We start from the raw sequence: 27,973 nt of genomic DNA, 5'->3' as shown, positions 1-27,973 counted from the left end.
AAAATTTATGATCATTTTAAGAGTTGTCTTTTACAATTTGTTCTTGAACCAACTAAAACCTTGTTCAGATCTAAAAGAAATGTGTGCCCATTTTACGAGATGGCTTTTGGAGAATTTAACAAACTTGTGTTACTAGGGCTAGACCATTGGGATGCCTTTAACCTTCTGACTACTGCAGGCGAGATATCTCGCCCGACGTCATGCCAGTTGACATATTGTACACTGTATACAGTGCATTCTCCAATTCATATTCCCGCCGTTTTGCATACGACACTCACTGGAAATACCGGATATACAAAACAGGAAAGAGTTACTGACAGGGCTAGCCCTGGGTTGCTATTTTTGTTCGCCAAAAAATTTGCCAATCTTCAATTTCTTTCGCCAATCTAAATATATATTCGCCAGTAACATATTGGCATTTCAGTCAAAAGATTTATTTTTTAAAATCTCGTTCTTTATTATAATATAGTATATGCTAAAATGTACTTATTATTCAGTTTACGTCTTGTAATCTAATAATGAAATGCTGCTGATGTCTATAGGGCTGGCTGTAGCCCAGTCGTAAAGCGCTCATATGATGTGCAGTCAGTCTAGGGTCAATCCCCGTCGATGAGCTCATTGACGTCAGTGCATCACGAGTTGTATATATCACAAAAGAGGCAACTTTACTTATTGTATGCATCAGATAATGAATTGTATGTTTGTCTGTAATTTAAAAGAAGCAAGTGAATTTTGATTTGATATATATGTTCCGTAAAAGATTCACCGGACTAAAATATACACTATACAAATATTTTTGCACCAAAAGTGTGAAATGTAAGGACGCAATGCCCTTTTGTTTTTATTACAATTTTTTTTAAATATGATGTGACATCAACATTTTTTAAAATGACAAAAGGAGTTTATAAATGTCCAATTATGGAGATGTTCAACAATTACATAATGTAAGATCAGACTCTTCATTTTTTGTAACCCTACCTCCATTATGTTTTGTAATGATGACAAGACTCACCCCTATATATTATTATTTATCAATTGTCTCCTAACCATGTCCTTCTTTTCCTGTCACTGGCATTAATTTTACCAACATTATAAATGTATAAACATTAGATTTTCTGTTCTTATTTTGGACATCATTATCTTTTGTGCTTTATATGTAAAAGATAAAAACTCTAGTCTCACCAGAGACCGTGCTACCCCTCCATGGATTGTTCCAATCCAATAAATAGATGTATTATTGTATATTTAATTGAAAAATCATATTTTTAAGAAACAAAATGTCCAGACTGTCTATTTTATTTTATGAAGAATTTTTTTTTTTTTTTTTTAAACATTTGTTTAAGTGTGTAACTCTTGATCATACCCTACCCCAAGACCTCGTTTTGTAACTACCCTCCTAACTTACCTGTAATAATACACGAGTGTAGGAAGGTGCATAAAAGTTGGGGGCGGAGGGGAGGCACACTTTTACACTATTACAAAGCAAATATAAAGCAAAATATCTGAAAAGTGCCCCTCGTTTCCTACGCCAGTACATATGATTTATAAGTGAATACTGTTCATAATTATTATGGTGTCCAACTCAAGATTATAACCAGTCACCCAAAATAAAGACAAAGGAAACGTCTATGTTATTGCTATCAAAACACTGGCGGGCGACAGTCTTTCACAAGTGGGAAAAAAAGCTCTTTAATTTTCACCCCGGTTTCGAGTTTTTTTAATTTCTGTGCATGGGGCGGAGGGATGTATCAAGTCGGCGCTATTATTATATCAGTAGATGTAGCACAAATTAATTATAATTTCGCCATTTAATATGTTTGAAATATAATCTGTAAACGTAGAAACTTTTAACTAATAATGATTGTATATAACTGAGAAACAATATGTATTCCTCATTAAAGCATCCACTTCGTGGAAATGAACTCAACCACATGACCCAGATTTACAATATTAACCGTTATGACAAAACATGACTAATAAAAAGTAAAACTTGTTGTCGCCAGTAATCAAACATTTAATATAAAAAAATGCAACATGTCTTAAACAGTATTTCATTTTATTTAATCGCGTTTTCTCGCTTTATGACAAGCAGCTGGCAGTACTCTACTGAATAGTAGACTGGCCACGTGGACATGCAAATGGCGCTAGCTGATTGTAACAGCTAATTTGATAATAAATTTGATAATTTTACCAACAACGAAAATCACCAAATATTGGGATATGAATCGCAGTTCGTTTTTTTTTTTTAAAGTCTGGTCAGAAAACCACTGTTATCAGGAATAATGGACATAAATACTGGACAGCTGGCCACAAATGCCCAGAAGTAAATGCCACTTTCTCGATTTTTTGCCTAATTTTAATCAACATTAACTGATCTAAAATACCATAAAAATAAGAAAACTCACAAAAATAATCCTTACCAATTTAAATATGAACTTTATTTTATGTATTTATAAAACATTCAAATCAATCTATGTGAGTAAAAATTATAAATGTGTACCCACTTAACATGCTTTTTGTCAAAAATTTATCCAGCAGTCTAAAGGTTAAACTGTTTTGACTTTTAACAGAAATTTACTTGTATAACCTTGTATATAGCTGGTTAATTAAACACTTACTGTGTTGTCAAGATTCAATTCAGCATCAATTGATTCCACTTGTCCACTGGCATTCCTGTACACAAAATATAATAATGAATGAATATTCAACAACTCCCCAGCCTGAAAAACTAATGGGTATCAAACTAAGGTAACTGAGTGCTTGAGATCAGTATATAAATTCTACATCATTCTATACTCTTCAAAAAAGAATGGGGAACCTGAAATATTAATGTTAATATCAACTAGTAGACCGAACATACGTTTTGACCACAGACATCCTAGTAAAGAACATTCAGGTCTGTTTATCGACACACTGAAACACATTCCATAGTATCCACGTGCATCACGCAGTTGCCCCATACACATGGGTGTCTTTCTCAATTTTGACAATTTCCAGGAATGTCGATTAATCACTGTGGAACATTATTTCTGTCAATCTTTTTCATTCTGTTGATCATACAATTGTTATTGTTTTGTTTTTAGTCATTTTTATTGTTTGAATTTGTGATTTACTGATAAAAAAACATCAACTTTCAAATTTCACTTTTGACCCCAATCGTCCTTCAAGATCTTTGGTGGTCATAAAACCTACTGTAATACTGAACTACCGGTTGTAATGTTTGCCCAGTTAATTCACTATTATCATATAACCATTCCCCACAGCTAACATACCTTACAGTTTTGGCAATTGTAAATTCTTATTAGAGTTCACCTACTTTTTTTAAAGAGTATATAATAAAACACAGGTCCATAGCATCACTATGTAATCAGGACTATTAAGTGTTCAACATGTTAAATGCAACCACTGTGTCAGACTGTGTAATCGAACAACCATATGGTACGAGGAACATAAAAAGAAACTGTTCATCCAAAATAGATGAATAATATACATCCGATTTCAGAATTCAAGCTAAACTCTATTAATGGCAACCTTTTTATGAAAATATCTATCTAAAATTGAATCTGATTTAGCAAATAACCAAAGATTTATTATTAAACTGAACTTCAGTATCATGTTTGTCAATTTCACTCTCTAAAACCTGGAGAGTTGAATATTGATTCTTCATCATTCAGAAGTACTAAATATCCATGGATCCATTTATTTATATATAAAAAAACAACCAATAACTAACTTACAACTGAATCAATGAATTCAATAAAGGCACAAACTCCATATTTTCATTTTTAAACCTTTGCATGCATTAAAAGCATTTGTAAACTTTCTGACTGTGCCTAACTCCATTTTACACAGGTGGTTAACATATACAAATTATGGTTACACTTAGAGAAATTCAAGACATGTTTTTCTGTAAAACCAGGTAGTGTGGCATTGGGCTGTTATTTGAATTTTATCAATTCAAGTAACAGCTCAGAAGAAACACTTCCGTATAAATAATAATAAAATGCATCAGTTACTTTTTGATGGCCTTCATCTTGAGATTGCCCCAGTTGATGAACGTCACAATTTCTCCTTCATTGAGAACTGCAGCATCAGCACCCTCTATGTAAACCTTATCACTGTACCAGATTGTTTTGTTTCCAGTGTCAGAATTCTAGTAACAAAAGATATAGAACTAGTCAGTTCATTAGCAGGTATTAGTCACAAAACCTATGTACTGCTCCAAAAGATCTTTCTTGGGTTGGGTCGGATGCGGAACCCGGGACAGACATGCTTGAAACCTTAGTGGTATATAAGCATGGGAAAAGTCACACACACACACACACACACACACACACACACACACACACACACTGCTCCAAATTCAACTGATATTTATTACATACCACAGCCGTTGTTACATTAGTTGTGGAGCACTGGCTGGAATGAGAAACAGCTCAATGGGCTCACCGACATGAATCGATACTAGATCGATCGTGCATCAGGCGAGCACTGTACCACTAAGCTATACCCTGCCCCACCTTTTGTGACAACACCGTCAACTTTTGCCTTTTTGTTCTGTTTAGCTCCATTTCTCACAAACTGTAAGTCATAGACCAATGAAACATTGTGTATGGTTGCACCTGTATAGATTCATCACAGAGCATGTTAAATCAAAATTTAATTTAAAATTTTTTAAGTTTTAATCAAATACTGTTTTGAAAAAATGGAAATACTTTTCTGTATTTAAAAAAAATAAAATTCATTTGTACAAACAATTCTCATGTAATAAAGCACAAAATAATTCATTATCATTAAAGGCAAAAAACATATTACATCTTTTTACATCTTTTTAATATTAACTGAACATAGGCAGGTTCCACTTTAAATAATGTACTAGTTTCCAACCTTGGGGTGTTTTGGCACTTCTTTGCTTTCGACCTTGGCTCCAAGAACATGTATTGGTACGAGATCGTCTTTTGCAAGAGCAGTGTACCGTGGTACAACTGGGTCTATAACCTACAAGAAGAATACAGTAAATGAAAAAGAAAATGAAAAAGAAAAAGCTATATTTTATTTAATAACACATTTTTATCTGCAGTTATATGGTGTGAAGAGTAACATTCATGATAGAAGATACACACCAAAATGAAATATTATGGACTGACACCAAACAAACAAAACAAAGCCACTAATTAATTTAAATTATTAGTTTACCTTTTTGTTATATGCCCATATTTTATCCCATTCCATCATATTTACTGATCGAGATGATCCCTGCAAAATAAAATAATGATGGTTTAACATTTTTAATAACTACACATTGAATTTGATACGTTCTATCCGATTTGGGAGAGTAAACACAAGTGACTCTTCATGCCACCTGTCCCTCCAGCTCATCCATGATACAAGTGACACTAGAGGAAAGGAATATTTAATGACATCTCAATACAACTTTAACTAAGGTTATTTTGACATTTAGTCAAATAAGAAAACCTGTTACCACCACAGTGATATATCAAAGGATGTGGTATGTGTTGTGCTGTGTGTGGCAAAGTGCATATAAAAGATTCTTTGCTGCTAATGGGAAAATGTAGCAGGTTTCTTCTTAAGTCTGCGTGTCAGAATTACCAAATGGTTGACATCCAACAGCCAATAATTAATCAATGTGCTCCAGTGGTGTCATTACACAAATCAAACATTAATTTCATGTGCTAGTTTTGTCCTATGACCCATCACACCTAAAGCGAGCAGTCTAACAACCAGGAGAGGGTACAGAACTGAACTTCCTTGCCACACCCACCAGACCTTTGATCCAAGCCCAAGAAAGGAAGAAAACAAGAAAAATGTTTTATTTAACTATATATATGCAGGGTTTGACAAATCCACTAGACCTCGGTCCTGGCTAGTGAATTTTTGGTCCGAGCTAGTGGGAATTATCAACTGTGTTACTGTAATACATAGGGCACAAGTCAAATCATCTGTGAGGGCTAGTGACTTTCTCAAACACTGATATATTGCATCAGACATGCGGTTAATGACTATAGGAATAATCAGAGAAGAAACATGCTGTTACCATGCCATGGGCTACTCTTTTTGATTAGCAACAAGGGATCTTTTATACACACCATCCCAAAGACAATATAGTACATACCCTGGTCTTTGTTACATCAACTGTGAAGGACTGGCCAGACCAAGAAATTTTGCAATGTACTCACTGACGGGGATCAATCCTAGACTGACCACACATCAGGCAAATGCTTTACCACTGGGCTACATCCCGCCACTCCAAATGAGAGATACACAAGTGTCATGCAGAGTAAAAAGTTTGTTTTGTGTAACGACACCACTAGAGCACATTGATTTATTAATCAACGGCTATCAAACATTTGGTAATTTTTACATATAGTCCTAGAGAGGAAACCTGCTACATTTTGTCATTAGTATCAAGGTATTTTTTATATGCACCATCCCAGACAAGATAGCACATACCACGGCCTTTGATATACCAGTCGTGGTGCACTATTTTGAATGAGAAATAGCCCAGTGGGCCCTCCAACGGGAATCGATCCCAAACCGACTGCGCATCAAGTGAGTGCTTTACCACTGGGCTATGTCTAGCCACTGTAGAGAAAAAAGACTAAGTAAAAGAGTATACCTGTGTTATGATGAACTGCTTCAGACCCTCAACAGTCATACCTCTTCGTAGTACACCTCTCACGGTTGGTAATCGGGGATCATTCCTGCAATAAAAACAGAAAATGATTAAGCTCTCTACTACCTCCACACCAAATTTCAATGCCTTTGTGAAGTGTATTTAAAAAAAAGAAAAAAGAAAAAGAGTTTTACAGGTTATTCAGGTTATTAAGGCAATAACAGTGTTGTATATTATACAGCAAAAAAAAAAAAAAAAAAAAAAAAAGAGTTTGTTTAATGACATCCAGATACATTGTTACAGTGTATTCAAGAGAATACAGGGAACATTTTGTTTTTAACATTTTTATTAGCTACATTTTTAAGCAATTGTAACTTGTAACTTGCATAGTAAATCGCAATGAGATACTGAACAAAATGTTCCCTGGAATAAGAAAAGAAACCCAGCAACATCACATAACTATTGTCATAATCTATAAAGAGCATGTGGTTCTTCACATGTACTTCCCCCAGAAGATCTCAATGCATATCAGGGACCGTGCTCAATCTCTAACGACGTCACACGCATACAATTTGTATGGCATTGCCTTAACGTTCACGTCTCACATTCTATTAGAGCCTCGAGTCTGCACTCGAAAGGTTTTATAAGCACAAGGCCTGGAAAGCACTCAATCATTGAACAAGATACAATTTCTTTTTGTTTCTTTTTTCTTCTTTTTCTGGGGTTGGGTGTGAATTTACAAAAGCTTCATATTCAGATATATTTATTTTGCAATATAAAATAAAACACCTCTACCCTAATTTTTTCAAATTAGGAACCATCACAATACTAAATAATAAAGTTAAAGTTTGTTTTAACGACACCACTAGAGTACACCGATTTATTAATCATCCGCTATTGGATGTCAAACATTTGGTATTTGTTTACAGATATACAGAGGAAACCCACTACATTTTTCCATTAGTAACTAAATAATAAAACTACAGCACAAGCTTACCATCCATCTACAAGTCCCTCATTGACAAACCACGTCAGTTTTCGTTTGGACATGACAGTGTTTTGTAGATTCAGTCGACTATACTCATAAAGGTATGGCTTTGGTAGTCCTGTGAAAAAGAAACAAAAACATAATAAAATAATTAATTTAAAGGCATTTCTGTTATAAGACAACAATTATTGTAACTGTACATTACCATGTATTAGCTGAGTTTTGAAGACGTGCTAATAGTTCACACAAAAGGGCATTCAGCTTATACACAGAGTCAACAGGTAGGTACATAAAATCTTGATCGAAAACACATGGTAGTATTACCCAATATCACTAAGTATGGAAATCAGACCTCACCACGAGGGCAGTGATTAATTGCTCACCTAACTTATATCATGGGAAGCCAATTTAAGATATTACCATATTGATACCATATAAAATCACATGCTAAGGGGAGTTAAAAATTAATGTACTTGAACTAATCTCAGGGGAGTGATGGGGAGCGATAGCTACCATTAAATGGCACAGTCTGGAAAACAGAACTTACCCAATGCTTCAAGAATCCAATAATACTGATCATCTCTGTCATGATACTCGGTTGTTCTCAGGGCATGGGTCACCTTCTCAACACTGTCTACAATTGGACAGGCAAAGTCATATGTGGGGTAAACCCTGGGTGGAAAAAAAATACAATGTTCATCAAATATCGAGGCTAAAATATTAGTATTTTGTTAAAACAAATTATATAATTATGTAAAAAATTAGGTATCATTTAGTTGCAATTCTTTTTTAACAATTCTTTACCAGATTCTGTAACAACATTCATATATCAAGAAGGAATGAATGAATGATAGTTTAATGACACCCCAGCATGAAAATACATCGGCTATTGGGTATCAAACTATGTTAAGTCAAAACATATATCAAGAAGGATGAAATTGCAATTTATAATTTTCATTACAATTGCAACTTAAATGGACAATGGGCAGTGATAAAAATAAAATATGAATATACAAAAAATAGTTTTTTTAATCTGTAAAATTAATTCTACTAAAATGTTTTCATAATATGACACCCCCCCCCCCCCAATTAAAAAAACCCCTTAGTATCAGTTATATCTAAAATGTGTACCAATAGTGTAACTCTTAGATAGTAGTAAAGTTGTTCTATAAATTTCCAGTGCATCAAAATTGCTACTGCCTCAAAACTGTGACAACCACACCACCATCCTTATTTTGACGAAGAGTTTGAACTGATAAAACTTTATATACCTGTATTTGGTGCCAGTCTTGAGGTGTAGTTTGGTTTTACATCTGTACAATCTGGGGAATTAGTGGTAAAGCTTTTCTATACATTTTCAGTGCTTCAGAATTGCCAGTCTCAAAATTGTGACAACTCCACCTCAAGCCCTATGTTGACAAAAAGACTGAATTGCTAAATCATAGATCTACATACCTGTATTTGGTCCCGTTCCTGAGGTGTGGTTCGGTTTTACACCTGTACAGCGTGGGGGAATTAATGGTAAACCTATTCTGTACATTTTCAGTGCTTCAAAATTGCCAGTATCAAAATTGTGACAACCCCACCCACAACCCCTATGTTGACAAAAAGACTGAATTGCTAAATCATAGATCTACATACCTGTATTTGGTTCCAGTCCTGAGGTGGGGTTCGGTTTTACACCTGTACAGTGTGGGGTCACGGAGACAGCCGTTGTCCGACTTCATGTCCATCTTTGCACGCACACAGCATTTCTGACCAAATTCTGTACCCTCTTTCATCGCCTTCCACATCTTCAGATTCTTGTCAAGACCTTCATGAAAGAGAAGGAACGGAATATTTGTTTAATGACTCTTCAGCACATTTTAAGCCAACTGCTAGTTGGCATATAACATATTATTATATCAACACTTAAGGTGACATTAATTCAAAATCATAGGTAACCGGAAGTCCATTCACAGAATTTGTAACGTAGGTAACTAATTGTTTGGTTATGTGACCTTTAACTCTGTAACTGATGAGTCACCTAATCCTAACACATTTCACCAATGTCCTATACAACATTGATATTCTAAATGTGTTGCTATAAGGCCACTTTATGGGTGTGTCTCCTGAGTGTATGACCCAAATGGGGGATGATTACCCGGCATGCACTGCAGGTTCCATGTACCCCAGGCTTGGGTGATACTGAGATAGCTCAACTGACAGCAATGTGGAGCATGGTCCTGTCAAGTAGTCCCATACCGAAATGGAAATACTGTGGCTTCACCATTCATTTCATCATCATCCATATTTGTAATATCCAAAAAATAAAAAAATGTCTTTGTCTCTGTGTTAAATGTTTGTGGTATTCAAATAATGCCGGTGAGGTATATGATACGCCCGTTATCTGTATCACAGTGACCTAGTAACTGTATGTGACACACAACCATCCCAAGTTGTTCCTACATGTGAGGTTTGATGGTCCTGTATGCATCCGTATGTAAGATATGATCCTGACAAGAATTTAGTGATATGTGCAGTAGACCGTGAAAAGTAGGTCACAGTGACCTAGTAATAGTACATAACACACTGCCATTCCAAGTTATTTCTACATGTGAGGTTTAATGGTCCTGTATGCATCTGTATGCAAGATATGGTCCGGCAAGAAAAAGTTAACAGACAGATGCATATACATACATCACTATACCACAATACGACCCATCATAGATGGGCGTATAAAAATGTGTTGCTGCCAGTGTTGAAAAGGCAAGACAAAAACGATACTCTTTCCACTCACCGTTGTTCCTATTTTTCGATTCTTTCCTTTCCTCTCTCTCCTTTTTCATGACTTCCGCTTCCGTGTCGTCAGCATAGGCCTTGCCATCTCGGATCAGTTTCTCGCAGTACTGCATCAGTGTGTCGAAGTGGTCGGAGGTGTGCGAGAAGATATCGTACTTGATTCCCAGCATCGCTATATCTTCCAGGATGACCTGCTCAAATTCAGCGTTTTCCTTAGCAGGGTTCGTGTCATCGAACCTCATGATGAGCGTCCCGTTGAAACATTGCTGGTAGTACTGGTTCAGTAGTGCTGCTTTCGCGTGTCCCACGTGCAGGTAGCTGGAGAACGTAATCGTAATTATAAATATCAACATTTTAAAATACATTTAATAAAGAGATACAATGTATCACAACTATCTAAATTCGAAAATGTCTGAATAACTGATCCAGTAAGTGGACTAAATTAAATGTCCAGTAGCCAATGCTGGATAGTTTTTAACATTACATCTTTTTTCACTCCGGCCTCTGCCTAATATTTTCATGGGTTTGTTTTATCTTTACATTTCCTCCAGACAGATTAGACCTCAAAGTTCATGATTCCAAAGATTTAGAACATGAGCAGACTTTGAAATTTCCTATGACAACCACTGTGCCTGTTTTATGCATTACATGAAAATCAACCATTGCCACCTATTGTGATATTTTTGTTACGTATTTAAGTCAAAGATAGCAAAACCAAAATGAGTTTTACCAACATCAAATTTCAATTATAGGATTTTGGTATTTTGACTAAATGATAATAATAATAATAAAAATAATACTGTTGAGGTACATGATACGCCCATCAGGAGTTTGATGGAAAAACATATCTATATTAATGAATATGTTATGGGTATGATTCAATTCTAATTATGTGAAATGTTTCCAATGGGATGGATGAACAGTTTGTTTTGGACCAACCACCATCCCAAGTTGTTCCTACATGTGAGGTTTGATGGTCCTGTATGCAAGATATGGTCCAGACAAGGATTTCCTGTTATGTGCAGTAGACTGTTAAAAGTAGGTCACAGTGACCTAGTAATAGTATGCAACACCCCACCATCTCAAGTCGTTCCTACATGTGAGGTTTGATGGTCCTGTATACATCTGTATGCAAGATATGGTCCAGACAAGAAAAAGTTAACAGACGGACGGACAACGTCATACCATAATATGACCCATAGATGGGCGTATAAAAATCTGACTTGTCCCAGGGAAGAATTACCTACAATTTATTGCTCAAATGATTTTAAAACATTTTAAATAGAGGAATGAAACCTTGTTTATATTATATTGCAATTTGTTTTTCATACATATATGGATGGATGAACGGAATGAATGAATGAATGAATGAATGACAATGTTTTACACCTATGGTTCACCTATCAGTAATCCCAAAATCAGTATTAGAAACACAAGATTCGGGGGCAGAATAGAAAATTCCTGTGAATATAATGTATATTACCCGCTTGCTTCTGGTGGGAATCTAACCACAACTTTCCCCATTTCAGCACCTGGCAGCTCCACAAACTTCCCTTCATCTTTTTTAATCTAAAAGCAAAGAAAAGCAAACATCTCTATAATTCTATTAATTTTTAACTCTCACAAGTAACTAGGTCAATAACAATTAGTTCAATGGCAGGGCCACTGGTACTAGAATGTACATTTACTCTGGGAAACTAAAAAGTGGATTTTAAATGCACACAAGTGCATCTACAATTCAATGGGGAAAAGCTCCATCCCCATTATTCAAGGAATACTTTGTTTTCAAAATCTTGATTAGCAACATTTCTTGTCAAGTGAAAATTGATTAGCAACTAATGTTTAATGTTTTAAAATTGTGCAGCAATCTCTGAAACTTGCGTAGAGAATTGTGAAGTGATACTGAAAAAAATGTTCCCTGCATATATGTAGGGTGTATACTACCAAATCAAATCCCATAGACGACAATAGTAACATATGTAGCTAAAACTCCTACCTGCAACGTATCAACCAACATAAACGCCACGGATATAAATACTACCACCTCTCACACTTAAAGTGAATCCGAAAAAATTGGGGGTCAAGCTGCTCGTTTCTGAGATAACTGGTAGCGTCTATGACTACCCAAGTTCCGCACAAAATTCGAGTACATTTTTTTACAGGTACCCCATACATGTTTCAAGCACAAGGCTACTTAACACATTGGTACTAGATGAAATAAAATTGCATTTTTTTTTTACCCAGATGAAACTATTATTTTTTACAACCAACACACTCACATTTATAACCAATCACAGGACTTGTGGTGTTCACTTCTCTATCAAAAGTTGGGTGCACCTTGAACTTTGACCCAGCCGGAAGTTATTTGGTTTAGTACTACCTGGAGATTGTGCCTTTTATTATTGATCTTAATATTTGTCTTTAATGTATCTCCAACCAGCTAGATCCCAAATGACCTGTATTATCTCACAATGAGAAGTTCTTGTGTATTGAAATTTTTTTTTTTGAAAGCCTTGCATAATAGCTTAACACTTCAAAACAAGCAACTATAAGAAGAAAAAAAAACTTTATTAAAAATGCATTCAAAGTTACTATTTAAGAGCTAACTGGAACAAATTTGTTTGAGCCAATTTTGAGATACGTAGATTATTTCCTTGAAAATTATTAAAAACTGATAATTTAAAGAAAAATACATTAGCCAGACTAAATTTTGTAGCTACTTTATATAAAAATTAGCAATTGGCAATGGACAGGGTGAACCCTGCTATTTTGTAACTATGTTTTTAAAAACAAAATAACCTCATATGAAGTTGAACTACTGTTACAGACTCATAAAAAACATACCTATCTATCAAAACAAGTAATTCATTTTTATATTACTGTTAAAAATGTAACACATGAAGTACAAACTGTTGAGTCAGGTTTCTTGTCCATCTTGGCAGAAACTGTCGGTATAACACCGGTGATATTTCGGAACACGTCTTGGGCAGAGAGGTGTTTGTAGTAGCGGAAAACATTCAGTGGGGCACTGTTTTGTGACATCATAACTTGCCATGTACTGTTCACTGAAACAGAAAGTTTACATTATTAGTCATTAAAAGGAATCATTATTTGGCAACATTGATTACTTACATGTAGCAACATGACAGCACCTAACCTTAAAAAAATGAAAGGTGCAACATACTACCACCAAAAATTATATGTTTTCAGATTAACAGCTAAAAACGTTTGTTTTGTTTAACGACACCACAAGAGCACATTGATTTATTAATCATCGGCTATTGGATGTCAAACATACTGGTCATTTTGACACAGTCATAGAGAGGAAACCCGCTACATTTTACCATTAGTAGAAAGTGAACTTTTATATGCACCATCCCACAGACAGGAGAGCACATACCACAGCCTTTGATATACCAGTTATGGTGCACTGGCTGGAATGAGAAATAGTCAAATGATCCCACTGACGAGGATCGATCCTAGACCGACCACGCATCAGGCGTGAGCTTTACCACTGGGCTATGTCCCGCCCCAATTAAATTAACAGATAAAGATCTCAGACTTAGTTTTGTTTTTTTTTTTATCAGTTCATTACAATGCAAATAGTACATCTTTTTACTTATTGGTGTAAAAGAAATAAACAAAATCTTATATTGGTTAAACTATATAAGCTTTTGAAACCTAGAATAGCTGACAATTTTCTATTATTATTTTTGTTGCTGCCATGGATTCTCAGAATTGTATTCAGACCGAAATCATTGTGTATTACACAGAAATTATATATAATTTTATATATTATATATTTTAAAATTATTTTTTAAATCAACCAGAAATGAATGCACAACAGATCTAATACCATGAAGTGCTTCCCACACAGCAAAGTCTGCCAGTGTCAGGCCATGTCCCACAAGGTAAGTGACTGGAGCCAGCACAGTGTCCAGATATTGCACAGCTTCTGTAAATTCAGATTTACAGGACAACTGACCACTGGCAAAACTAATCCAATGATCAACCTACAAAGAGAAAAAACAGAAGAAGCAGAATTAAGAACAGACGGCCAGTGACACAGTATCGATTACATATGACAAAATAAAAAAGTAAAAATTTGAAGCAGTTATTAATCATTGGCTATTGGTTGTCAAACATTTGATAATTGTAACATTTCGTCTTAAAGAGAGGAAACCCACTATATTGTTTTATTAGTAGCAAGGGATCTTTTATATCCGCTTTCTCACAGACAGGACAGCAGATACCACGGCCCATGATATACCAGTCTTGGGACACTGGATGGGATGGGGAAAAAGCCAATCAGAGAATGAGGCCACCAAAAGGGTTCAACCTTAAAATCAAAAGTACCTCAGTGGAGCACTCTATAGTGTCTCTGTGTAGAAATTACTTTGTTGTGTGAAATAACAATTGTTTTTATATCTAATCATGGGAAATTAGTTCCGGCTGCATTATCACTTATGTATTTCAATCCCCCCCCCCCCCCCCCCCCCCCAAAACCAAATTATGTACTTTTAAAATATTTTATGCATAAAGTACTCATTTAGACAATGAAATTATTAAACAAAACTGCATCAAAAAGGGTGGAAAATGGGGGGTGGGGTGGGGGTGGGGGGTTAGAATTATTATTATTATTATTATTATTTTCAAAATATTTTCTGGATATTGTAAATACTGATCACCGAAATCATTAATTAAAGGATAATTTAAAAAACGATTTGACCAATAAAGAAAAATGGAGGCAGGTCTTTATCATCGGGCGGAAGGGTATAAAAATCTACGATTTTGTAGGTTTTTTAATCAATTGAAGGACAGAACTATTTACCTCGGTTTTCTCAAGAATACTAGTGCCCTGCAATCCAACATCAGAATTGGCTCTGGATAAATATCGGCAGATTGAAGGTCCCAAGGTGAAAATGACATCTCTTGAAAAATAAACATCATTGGTAAGAAACTGTTACATGTATTTTTAAAATCTACATTTACATGTTTTTATATACATGTAAATATACTCACAGTAACATTACTGTCATATACAAATAATTGATACTGAATACTTTGTAACAAATTCACGAAAAAAGCTTTATTAAAAATTGTTACTTTTTGTATACATTTAAAAAAGGAGCATGGAATGAAACTTTGGATAGCCAGAACTCTAAAACGTTTAAGATATGAAGCTAAACCCAGATTCATTCTTTTCGCATGTAAAAGTTGTTTTTAGGTGGGGGTTTTTTAAATGTCAACCAACTTTGAAACATGTCATATGTGAGGGTGCATCAGTTAACATTGAATGGCTCATGGACATGTAGTAAAATAGGACTGAAGTTGTATTACTGTAATGTTTAAATAGAAGTTTCTTTTGTTTAATGACACCACTGGAGCACATTGATTAATTAATCATCGGCCATTGCATGTGAAACATTTGGTCATTCTGAAACCCGCTACATGTTTACTAATGCAGCAAGGAATCTTTTATGTGCACTTTCCCACAGACAGGAAAGCACATATCAAGGCCTTTGTGCAGTTGTGGTACACTGGTTGGAATGAGAAAAAAACCCAATCAGCTGAATGGATCCACCAAGGTGGTTCGATCTTGCGACGCAAGTACCTAAAGTGAGCACTCAACTGACAGAGCTAAATTCTGTCCTGTAATATTTAATAACTGAAAGTTACAAAACTGCATATAGCTTCTAGACAATTCTCTTATACTAATTTTACATTAATTTAACAGATTTCAAATTCAGCAGGATTCCGTGTTTCCTCTAATACTAGATTTTAGGTCAGAAATGAAACATTGAGACAGAATTTCAAAATATCTGTATCTTAAATCATGTTTAAGAGTGGCACTCCGATGGACCCCTCCTGGAAAAAGGAAACGAAGAAGACCGAAAGAAAGATGGAGGAGGACAGTAGAGAAGGAAATCCGAGAGGGCAGTCTGAGCTGGGGGCTGCTGGAGAAGCTTGCAAAAGACAGGCAACAGTGGCAATCTCTGGTTACAGCCTTGTGCTTCTTAACACGAAAGGGATTAAGTAAGTAAGTAAGTATTAAATCATGTTTATGATTCTTGTGGAATCCTGAAAAAAAAAAAAAATCCACAAATTCAATGCCTGATTAATACTACTACTATTTTAAAAGCATGAAAATGTTTGTCATTTAAAGTACATGCAGGGTTTTTTGCTAGAGGGTACGAAGGGTAAAATTACATCCCCTAAAAGCTTGGTAATTAATGGATATATATTTTTTTTTTTTAGAAAGTTTATAATAAGAGAAATACAGTTTAAATTGTGGCAAAGTACATGAAGGAAGGAAATGTTTTATTTAACGACGCACCCAACACATTTTATTTATGGTTATATGGCGTCAGACATATGGTTAAGGACCACACAGATATTAAGAGAGGAATCCCACTGTCGCCACTTTATGGGCTACTTTTTTCGATTAGCAGCAAGGGATCTTTTATATGCACCTCTCACAGACAAGATAGTACATACCACAGCCTTTGCTACACCAGTTATGGAGCACTGGTTGGAACGAGAAATAGCCCAACGTGTCCACTGATGGGGATCGATCCTAAGTCCCGCCCTCAAAGTACATGAAAGACAATTTTCAATTTCAAAAGAGTTCAAAATCACAACCACATAGAAGAGACAATCACGCTCTGTTTTGTTTTTATTACATAACCAACTTATTTTCTGGCAAAAAGCTTGACATGTAATACAAAATAAGAACTTACTGGCTAATAACAAGACTATTGCTTGCCCCAAAATGCCATGAAACATCTTTCTCCTTGGATTTGAGATATTCTGTTGTTAACAAGGCACCTATAAAAAGAAGAGTGAGGATTTAACATGATATATAAAAATAAGAGCGAGTCATAATTGTTGTTGGTCTATGGTTTGGGAGAGATTGGGGTCAGCCTGACACTCAAGAAAATTAGGTTATAAACCTTGGGTGTTAAAAGCTGCAATTCTGCCTTGAGCATTATATCATAAAATGATTTACCTGTACTACATGTAGTTTGTTGCATAAATTATCGCCAGTTTAACAATGTCACCCATTTCAGTGGGTAAAATGTTGGTGTTGCAGCTTACAGCCAGAACTTACCATAACCAAAAACTAAACTGTTTGAACAGCGTTTGATCAAAAGACGTGCATTTCTTAACAAAACATAAGCGTATCTAGTAATTTATAAAAAAATCTTTTAAATATTTCTAAAGCAAATTAAAAAAAAAATTCCTCAACAACCAATGTTAGCAGATCAACATTTTTTGAATATGAATAGAACAAATGTAATGTCTTTCAAGTGTCAAGATTACAAGTTGAGTAAACAAGTGGATATAAAGGTATAGGGTCGCTTTACCCTTGCTACCAGTTTACAAGACTTGTTTTGCCCCCGGGTTGCTTCGTCCTAAAAGTCAGGTCATTTTGACTTTGAAACAGGTCATATTTTAACATGAATAAACAAGCATTCTAAGAATGTACTGCTAAAGCAATACATGTTCCCTACTAGGCAGGACCAACAAATTTTTGCATCTCCTAAATTCAAGGGAAATAATTCTGTGAAAAATGGGTAACTCTCCATGAAAGTGAAACATGATAAAGCTATATACAAAATTTCATCTCAATATCTTCTTGCACTGAAAAAAAGTTTGGAAAACAAATTTTCATATATCCTAAGTTCAAGGGTTATGACTGTGAAAATTATTAAATTGCCATGGAAGTTAAACCTGATCTGTAACAGAACATGATAAAGTTACACACCAAATTTCAGCTCAATATTTTGAGGCATTGCAAAAATAAAAATTAAAAAAACAAATGTTTGTATACTAGTACTAGGGCTTACCAAAGCCCATGGAATGTCTGTCTGCTCAACAGGCAGTGTCATTTGAAACTGCGAACAATGTAACTGAGGAGGCAGTGAAGGTGAACCCCAGAAAATGTAAATGTGGCAAATACAGTCAACAGGGTTCGAACTTAAGAATTTATCAATCACAGTAATTAAAATAAAAGTAATAAAAAAAAAAAATTGCTGTCGGTGAAAGAGCCCACTGACAGCAACTTTGAGTATGCCTAGGGTAATTTTTTTTAAACTGGATTACTAACATAAGCTAACATTTAACGGAAGATGGTGTTTCTGACATGAAGTTGCGACCAATTATGACCAATTAAATCTGCAATTGAGGTTAAAATATCAGACACGAGTAAGTGAACACAAAAGACAGAATGACCGTTCTGATCACATGACAAATTTGGTGCCAAATAAGTTGGTTTTTTCAGTCGGAGATTGCCGAAATGATAAAAATTAAATGTTTTCATTGCTATAATATAATATAACGTAAACAGATATTGTGTGTATCAAACATACAAATAGATACTGGTATGGGACATAACATAGCCTGTTAAAAAACAATGCTAACTTCCGGAACCTACTGAAGTTTTTCGTCAATTGAGCTTTCGTACACAACGGCGCTTGTTTCCTTTCATGTCCAGCGTGCATACTCATCGATGTTTTTCAGTGTGAAAAAAAGGGTGCATGTTGATATAGCAGAGCTGGGTGCTGTAAATTATAACAGGATGCCGAAAAATAAAGAGGGGCACAGAAAAATAAATGGGGCTGCCAAACGTGAAAAGGGGGCAGCATAACACGAAAGCGAGGAGGCAAAATGCAGTGAGAACGTATATTATACAACAACACAGGGTACGTGCATGACTAAATATAGTTCCATCACGTGGTACTAACAAAACGCCCGTGTTAAATACTTGCAGATAATGTTCATACACGTTTAGACATTTTGCCGTTGGTGAGCTTTATCGACGGCAGTAATTTTTCTCCGGCAGCACAAAAATGTGATCGGTGACGCTCACAACAGGAATTGCCGGCGTTAAGTTCGAGCCCTAGTCAGCATGATGAAAAAACTCGGGCCAAGATTGCCCGTTATGCAGTTGAAAATGGTGCAACAAAAGCAGCCCATAAATTTACGACTTAACTTGTGGAAAACTCTCAGTGAAAGCACTGTAAGAAGTTTAAAGGCGTCATACTTAAAAGTGATTAAATCACCAGAGATAGCAGTCCATTAAAAACTTTACCCAAATTGTGAAAAACTGGGTGAGAAATGTGCAACGTCATGGAGGAGTTATAAACACAGCTACTGTGACCGCTGCAACTGGCATTGTGAAAAAAAATGAACAATCCAAGTTGAGCGAGTTTGGTGGATCAATCGAGATTACAACCTGGTCAAAATCATTTTTGTTAAGGATGGGTTACGTCAAAAGAAAAGGCACGAAGGAAGTGAAAATGGTACCCGGTGATTTTAAAACTTTAAAATCTGAATTCAATGAGCGTGTTCACAAGGCAAAGCGTGAAAATAACATTCCTGATGAATTGATCATCAACTGGAATCAAACAGGAGTGAATCTTGTGCCTGGGGGAGATTGGATGTTTGAAGAGAAAGGTGCTAAACAGGTGACAATTAGTGGAAAGGATGACAAGCGCCAGATTACAGCACTTTTGGCAGTTTTGATGGCTGGAGATCTGCTCCCACCGCAAGTGATCTACGGTGGTAAGACCAACAAATGCCATCCACATGTCAATTTTCCAAAAAATTGGAACATTACACATGCCAAGTCCCACTGGAGCAATCCAGATTCCATACTTGAATTCTGCGATGAAATCATCATATCGTACATGCAAAAAATGAGAGCAGACCTCAACTTGACAGAAGATCAACGATGTGTTGCCATTTTCGACGTTTATAAAGCACATCAGTGTAAAACTATGCTTGAAAAACTAACTTAAGAAAATCACATTCAAGTGGTTTTCATTCCCGCTGCTTGTACTGACCAACTATAGCCACTGGACTTAACATTTAACAAAAATTATAAGTTGGAACTGAAAAAGTGTTTCCAAGACTGTTTGCCAGTGAAATCATGACCCAGATGGAACAACAGGAAGATCACGGATCAGAAGCATGTGTTGATAAAGTGCAAGTTGATTTACGTTTAAATACAATCAAATCTCTTCACGCACAGTGGCTCATTCGAGCACATGATATAATGAGAGATAAAAGACAGTTAATTTGTACGGGATTTAAACTTGCTTGCCTTTGTGACTGAACGAAAATAAACTGAACTGTATTATTAAAAACATTAACAATCCCTGGCCCGCATAGTTTAAATCCACAATTTGAATATGCCAATGAAGAATATGTATTTAGTCGTTGTATGTGTTTACCTCCATCGGATCTTTACAGTATGTGGGAGATAATACATATAAAAATCAATTTGATTTGTTTGTTTATTTTATTGATTAATGTTATTCGGTCGGGAGGGGGGTGTCACTCTAATTTTTGTATTGAATTAATTTTCACGAATTTAATTAAAATGCAAAAATTGCGAAAATAAATGCCACGCGAAAATAAAGTCATTTACAGTACTAAGTTCAAAGGACATAACTTTGTAAAAACAAATTGGTAAATCACCATGAAAGTAAATACTGATCTGTAACAAAACATGATAAAGCTATACACAAAATTTCAGCTCAATATCTCACAGCATTATGAATAAAACATCCAGAAAACTATATGTGGGACGGACGGACAGAGGTGAAGCCTATAGTTATAATAGTCCCCTCCGGTTGGATCTATATGTGGGACGGACGGACAGAGGTGAAGCCTATAGTTATAATAGTCCCCTCCGGTTGGATCTATATGTGGGACGGACGGACAGAGGTGAAGCCTATAGTTATAATAGTCCCCTCCGGTTGGATCTATATGTGGGACGGACGGACAGAGGTGAAGCCTATAGTTATAATAGTCCCCTCCGGTTGGATCTATATGTGGGACGGACGGACAGAGGTGAAGCCTATAGTTATAATAGTCCCCTCCGGTTGGATCTATATGTGGGACGGACGGACAGAGGTGAAGCCTATAGTTATAATAGTCCCCTCCGGTTGGATCTATATGTGGGACGGACGGACAGAGGTGAAGCCTATAGTTATAATAGTCCCCTCCGGTTGGATCTATATGTGGGACGGACGGACAGAGGTGAAGCCTATAGTTATAATAGTCCCCTCCGGTTGGATCTGTAGAGGACTATATGTGGGACGGACGGACAGAGGTGAAGCCTATAGTTATAATAGTCCCCTCCGGTTGGATCTATATGTGGGACGGACGGACAGAGGTGAAGCCTATAGTTATAATAGTCCCCTCCGGTTGGATCTATATGTGGGACGGACGGACAGAGGTGAAGCCTATAGTTATAATAGTCCCCTCCGGTTGGATCTATATGTGGGACGGACGGACAGAGGTGAAACCTATAGTTATAATAGTCCCCTCCGGTTGGATCTATATGTGGGACGGACGGACAGAGGTGAAGCCTATAGTTATAATAGTCCCCTCCGGTTGGATCTATATGTGGGACGGACGGACAGAGGTGAAGCCTATAGTTATAATAGTCCCCTCCGGTTGGATCTGTAGAGAACTAATAAAGGAAATGTAAATAAATGCATACTTATTCTAACTGGGTTTTTTTTCTTTTTCAGTTAACTTTATATTTATATCCAATCAGGTTAACTTCTTAATAGGTGTTTGCTGGAAAAAGATGGCATGATGACTTGTTACACGGTTGTACTCCTGGTGCAGATGGCACTTTATCTGAAAACGGATGGAGTAACACAGAGATCTTTCGCCGTTACAGAAAAGAAAAACATCGGGTACAGATGAAGTCAGTTTGAAATCCAAAAAAACAAATTAGCAAAGACACACTCATCATCCTCCCAACCTGGACTGTCAACTGTCAACAGTAGTCTTAATCGTACAGGCAGCAACAGTGACAGTGATTATGAATTACAGGACGAAGAAGGAAGGAAGGAAATGTTTTATTTAACGACGCACTCAACACATTTTATTTATGGTTATATGGTGTCAGACATATGGTTAAGGACCACACAGATATTGAGAGAGGAAACCAGCTGTCGCCACTTCATGGACTACTCTTTTCAATTAGCAGCAAGGGATCTTTTATATGCACCATCCCACAGACAGGTAATATGTCAGTCGTGGTGCACCAGCTGGAACGAGAAATAGCCCAATAGGCCCACCAATGGGGATCGATCCCAGACTGACCGCATATCAAGCGGGCGCTTTACCATTGGGCTACATCTTGCCCCGAATTACGGGACAAAGAAACGTGTTGTGTTTGCAATAAACTTACACCTGATGCTGTAAGAAACTGTGTCTCTTCAATCTTTACGAAGTGGGCCCAGTGTGATAAGTTGTCTCCACTGGGTGTGCTTGACATACTGCACCCAGGTACGAGTCATTAGAAGGGAAGAAGCTCTTCTGTGCCCTCACTGCACTGAAGAGTAGACACGTGGCAACCAATGTTACAGACTGTACATGTTACTGTTAAATTTAGACTTTGAAGTTGGAGTTCTACTTATTTTTAAACTTTATATGTGCATACTGACTAATATAGACTACATGGACTAACTTCTGTGGTTAAGTACTAATTGTTTGTTTGTTTTTTTGTTTTGTTTTTTAAACTGTACATATTTCAGAAACATATTTTTTTCATATAGTGGCCTTAAAGGTAGACTAAACTCCAACAAGAGCCTTATGTGTTGGAAATATGCATACCCGGACCACCAACACATACTTGACACTTTAACAAATGAAAAACGCATAACTTTAGAATTAATAAAAAAACATGATTATTCCTGCTAACTGGGGGCAGCCATTTTGTTTCATTTTTGTGACGTCCGGTGGTAAAGCTTGGGGCGAAGTGACGTCAGCTCAGGTCCAACTTCTCTATTATGCACAGTGTAAACAAATGCTCTAATTTACGACAAGGCGCTTCGCTTTCATCAACCTGAACTTAAAAACAACATAAATGACTTAATAGTGTGATAAACTATTTAATTAGTCCAACTTCTCTATTATGCACAGTGTAAACAAACGCTCTAATTTACGACAAGGCGCTTCGCTTTCATCAACCTGACTTTAAAAACAACATAAATGACTTAATAGTGTGATAAACTATTTAATTAAATATATTTCAGTTTGCATCAATATAACAAAATGGAGTTGTAGTATTTTTTCTTTTTAAAAATCCAAAGAAAAAATGCATATTATTAGGACTATTGGTAGGATACGTGCGAGCAAAAACGACCACTCACGATACCCAAGTGATAATTTTCTTTTCTTTGGGACTACGTAATTGGTCAGTTTTGTGATATTAGATGGGAAAGTCTACTTAATCAAGGATTTTACAGAATTACTTACAGTAATAAAGCAAAACGGCTGGTAAAGTCCATTACGATTTGAAGTTATCACACAATACCCTGTGATCTTAATAAAAGAGGCACGTCTTTTTAGTTTGTCTAGACACAGTGTCTGGGGACCGTCTAAATATACACCTGCCAATCAAGAACCACAGGTAAAGGCCACGGTAAAAAAAAAAGACCAATTAACCAAGAAAACACTCCGACTATTATTTCAGTACGTGGGTTAATTTATATACAAAATATAATACAGTTATTTCAAGACTTTGACAATGGTGGTTTATTTTGTATTGAAAAATAAACCACATATACACGTTGCTGTGTTACTGGGATTGATATTATTACAGAACATTGCGATGCATCCGCAAAAATCAGGTGCGTTTTGTTTCTTCAGTTCGAAGACTAATTCCTGACGTGACACGTTAGGTATTACGTAACCATCAGCTCGCCAGAGGGCGTATTCACTGAGATGGTACAAAATGGCTGCGCCCATTATATATAATAGCCGTCACATTTAACTGTTTCATTAATTAATCATATGATTATACTTGTTTATATTAAGCAATAATGTGCATTATGTATCGTTGAATATGCATACCCCTTGCTTTAGCATTCCTTTAAAACTGGAAAATGACGAACCGCACATGCGCAGTACTATAACTTTTGCAAATGCATGCGCCTCAACACAGTTGGAAACACTGCACTCGTTCCTGTTTACTGGAGGGTGTTTCATTTTTGTTTACTACAAATACAATGGATTTATGTAAACGCATGCGCCTGAACACAGTTAGAAACATCGCACTATTTCCTTTTATTTACCAGTGATACAAATAAGAAAAAAAAAATCACTTGTCCACCGGACAAGTATACCACAAAGTCTACTTGTCTACCAATATTTCCACTTGTCCATCTATGTAGGGCAGGAGGTGGATGCAGAAGGAAAAGTTAAAGCCCTGGGCTTTTCTTTTTAAACCAATTCGGTTGTTACTCCACTTCAGATTGCATGTAATTTCGTGACTCAGTTGACTGTAACAAATTGTAGAATGTTTTACAGTCGAGATAGTTTCAGCATGAAAAAAAAAAGTCAAATTTTTTTGTGTTTTTGTTTAGGATCAACGAAAAACAGTTATATTGTTTTTGAGCACATTCCCTTCAGAACACGTCACTGGTTTTTAACTTTCACTCTCAGCAAAAGGCCTAGAAATAATTGTTTGGTCATAAATGAAAATGTGCCTGTAACCAAATGTTAAAATAATGTTACTGCTATCCTTTATTAATAATGTACTGTTACATACTAGTACGTACAAGTTTATATGATGCAGTGAATCAACATTCCTGTTAAAGGATGTTAGTCATTGAGCCATTCGCAATGCACAGGGCTTCTTAGGGTCTATTAATAGACATGGGGAAACTCTTTTCCCGGGAAAACATGAAGGAGTTTTAGTAACAGTTCAAGTATAAGCATCTGCATGATATGGTAAAAAATACTTTAAATATGCATTTTAAAACGTACTGCATCAAACTGCTTCAGAAATACTTACTCTTAAATTTGTACCGAGCAATGTCCATGACTAACACTCATTTAGGCTCGTAGGAACGATATCTGGAGTGGAAGATGGACACAACCTCTATGGTGGGGAGACAAGCCATATTTTAAATTTTACTGATATGGAACGGGCCTTTTCAGTGTTCGAGATTAACATTTTTGGCCAGTATCCCAGTTGGATACTAACATTTCAAAATCTGGTATTCCACCAAAGAATTTAGTATTATATGTTATCCCGGTGGGATACTGGGTTCTTGAAGTCTGGTATCCAAAATTAAATTCTGGTATCCCCGGGATATCGGGATACCGTTAATCTTGAACACTGCCTTTTATTTCCAGACTTGTTCTAATAGAAAATCAAAATGAAACCTCGTGACTGGGATTATCCCGCCTTTTCATAGGTTTGTTGATCAATCATATTTTTGTTTTGTCATACAAAATTATTTTTAAGTGACATATTTCATAAAATTCACTGCAGAGATATATTTAAATATCAGTTACACATAAATAATAAAATAATAAAAGTTAATTAATACATTTTTATTCTTAGATTAACCCATCTGACAGGTTTTCATTTTATCACATTACCAATGATGTAATCAGTAATTCACAAAAATCAAATGAAAACAGACTTTCATATTTGTGGTAAACAGGCAACTACTTTGTTTTGAACTTGAACAACAAAACAATAAACTTTTTTCCCCTTTTTTAAATACGAATGGTATCGAATATAATGTGTCAATCAAATAAATTATTCCGAGTGAGGAAAAAAAAAGTAGTTTGTTTTATTTAATGACGCCTCTAGAGCACATTGATTTTTTTATCTTATCATCGGCTATTGGACGTCAAACATATGGTCATTCTGACACTGTTTTTAGAGGAAACCCGATGTCGCCACATAGGCTACTCTTACGACAGGCACCAAGGGATCTTTTATTTGCACTTCCCACAGGCAGGATAGCACAAACCATGGCCTTTGTTGAACCAGTTATGGATCACTGGTCAGTGCAAGTGGTTTACACCTACCCACTGAGCACTCACTCAGGGTTTGGAGTCGGTATCTGGATTAAAAATCCCATGCCTCGACTGGGATCCGAACCCAGTACCTACCAGCCTGTAGACCGATGGCCTAACCACGACGCCACCGAGGCCGGTCCTCCGAGTGAGGAATTCGGAACTTGATCGCAACTCCAAGGTATTCCGATTTATTCACGAGCTAAGACTATTATATTATCAAGACCATGTTTACATGTATTTAACTCATACCACAATATTCGTATGACATTTTGCGATGCGACACTGCTGATTTTGTGGGGGGTTGGGGGGTAAATACTAATAGTAATAGTTTGTAAAATATAATTTTTTTAATGAACTGATTCTTAATTAACAGAAATTTTACACTCAAAATTATTTACAATTGTTATGAATGGATTATGAATACTATTCACTACAGTAGAGGCACTAAAATGCAGCATACCTTTTACCGATTGAATATAATAATTGAAAACAATTCTAACATCAGGGGGCTTAAAAATCATACATTTGATTAAATGGCACATGTGGGTCATGTCACACACACCGAATGTTAAGTTATCTTCCTCCATTTTAAGTCAATTTCTACAAATCATGCTGACCTGATATCGGTAATTTTAAGGAATCAACAAAAACAACTTGTTGATGAAAATGTTCTAGAACTGTGAAGAAAAACCTCACAAATGAACGACAAGCAGACAACAACAAATCAGATATTAATTGTGCGAACAGTGCACGAGAAAACAAAGTGAACGGAGTTGGAAGCATAACGCAGTTTAGGACATAAACTATATTTAAAAACATACAATTGATGTTACAAAATTAAAATATCCCCTATATTTCCCCCCCACTATGCTTTCCCAAAGGCAGGACAGCACATACCACTGCCTTTGATACCAGCCGTGGTGCATTTGTTGAAGAATCGAAGAATGCATCCACTGAAGGGTAGTTCATCAAGATCAACGTTGACTGCAAGTCGAAGCACTTCGACTTGCAGTCAAGGTTGATCTTGATGAACTGAAGGGATTCGATCCCACAACCAAACTTCAAAAAATTTATTTTTTAAAAACCCAGATGTGCGCTCGATTGAGCCAGATCACGCCACCTCCCCGAGTTATTTCAGTGGCGTAGGAAGGTGCCAAGAAGTGTGTGTGTGTGTGTGTGTGGGGGGGGGGGGCACACTTTTATATTTACACACTTTTACACTGCTATAAAGCAAATATTAAGCAAAATATCTGAAAAGGGGGCACATGCCTCCTTGATCTACTTCCACCCCCCTCCCCGCTTCCTACACCAGGGTTACTGAGGGTATTTGATGATGCACCCCAACACATCACCGTCATCTTAGCCGTGTAAGCGACTCTTACCAACAGCTGGTTTTTCCTTGCTGATTTCAACTTTCAACGACATGATTCGTGATAAAATGACAGCACATTAGAAAGTAATGAAACCGGAAATAGGAAAGACAACGTGCGAGGAGATTCGTTATCGACAGTTACTATTCATACAGAACCGTACCAAAAAAAAAAGAAGAGGAAATATTCCATGTGCACGATTTTTGACGTGGCGCAGGTACCCCCCCCCCCCCCCCCCCACACACACACACACACAACTCTTTTAATTTATATCACATTGGGATATCCTTTTGACAAGTTGATCCATGTGCCTGTCCCAAGCCAAGTCACTGGCCATGCCAGATACTAGAC

At 36.3% G+C, this 27,973-nt stretch overlaps 1 protein-coding gene across 2 annotated transcripts in view; it reads right to left on the bottom strand.

Annotated features, from left to right (window-relative positions):
* LOC121370301 (bifunctional glutamate/proline--tRNA ligase-like) overlaps nt 1–27,768 on the bottom strand; it is a 62,109-nt gene extending 34,341 nt beyond the window's left edge. For both annotated transcript variants that reach the window (XM_041495440.1, XM_041495441.1), the window contains exons 1-15: nt 27,635–27,768; nt 17,144–17,231; nt 15,235–15,334; nt 14,260–14,416; nt 13,314–13,468; nt 11,887–11,972; nt 10,402–10,721; nt 9,264–9,435; nt 8,170–8,294; nt 7,632–7,740; nt 6,638–6,722; nt 5,197–5,256; nt 4,888–4,998; nt 4,017–4,153; nt 2,619–2,673 (exon numbers count right to left, since the gene is read on the bottom strand). In XM_041495440.1, the coding sequence (XP_041351374.1) occupies nt 2,619–2,673; nt 4,017–4,153; nt 4,888–4,998; nt 5,197–5,256; nt 6,638–6,722; nt 7,632–7,740; nt 8,170–8,294; nt 9,264–9,435; nt 10,402–10,721; nt 11,887–11,972; nt 13,314–13,468; nt 14,260–14,416; nt 15,235–15,334; nt 17,144–17,231; nt 27,635–27,677 (1,803 nt within the window). In that variant the 5' untranslated portion in view covers nt 27,678–27,768. The remainder of the gene's footprint in view (nt 1–2,618; nt 2,674–4,016; nt 4,154–4,887; nt 4,999–5,196; nt 5,257–6,637; nt 6,723–7,631; nt 7,741–8,169; nt 8,295–9,263; nt 9,436–10,401; nt 10,722–11,886; nt 11,973–13,313; nt 13,469–14,259; nt 14,417–15,234; nt 15,335–17,143; nt 17,232–27,634) is intronic.
* Nucleotides 27,769–27,973: the final 205 nt, after the last annotated feature.

This window comes from Gigantopelta aegis, chromosome 4, assembly GCF_016097555.1.
Source record: "Gigantopelta aegis isolate Gae_Host chromosome 4, Gae_host_genome, whole genome shotgun sequence".
In the NCBI taxonomy this organism is placed as follows: domain Eukaryota; kingdom Metazoa; phylum Mollusca; class Gastropoda; order Neomphalida; family Peltospiridae; genus Gigantopelta; species Gigantopelta aegis.
This window is presented reverse-complemented; position numbering and strand designations above follow the sequence as displayed.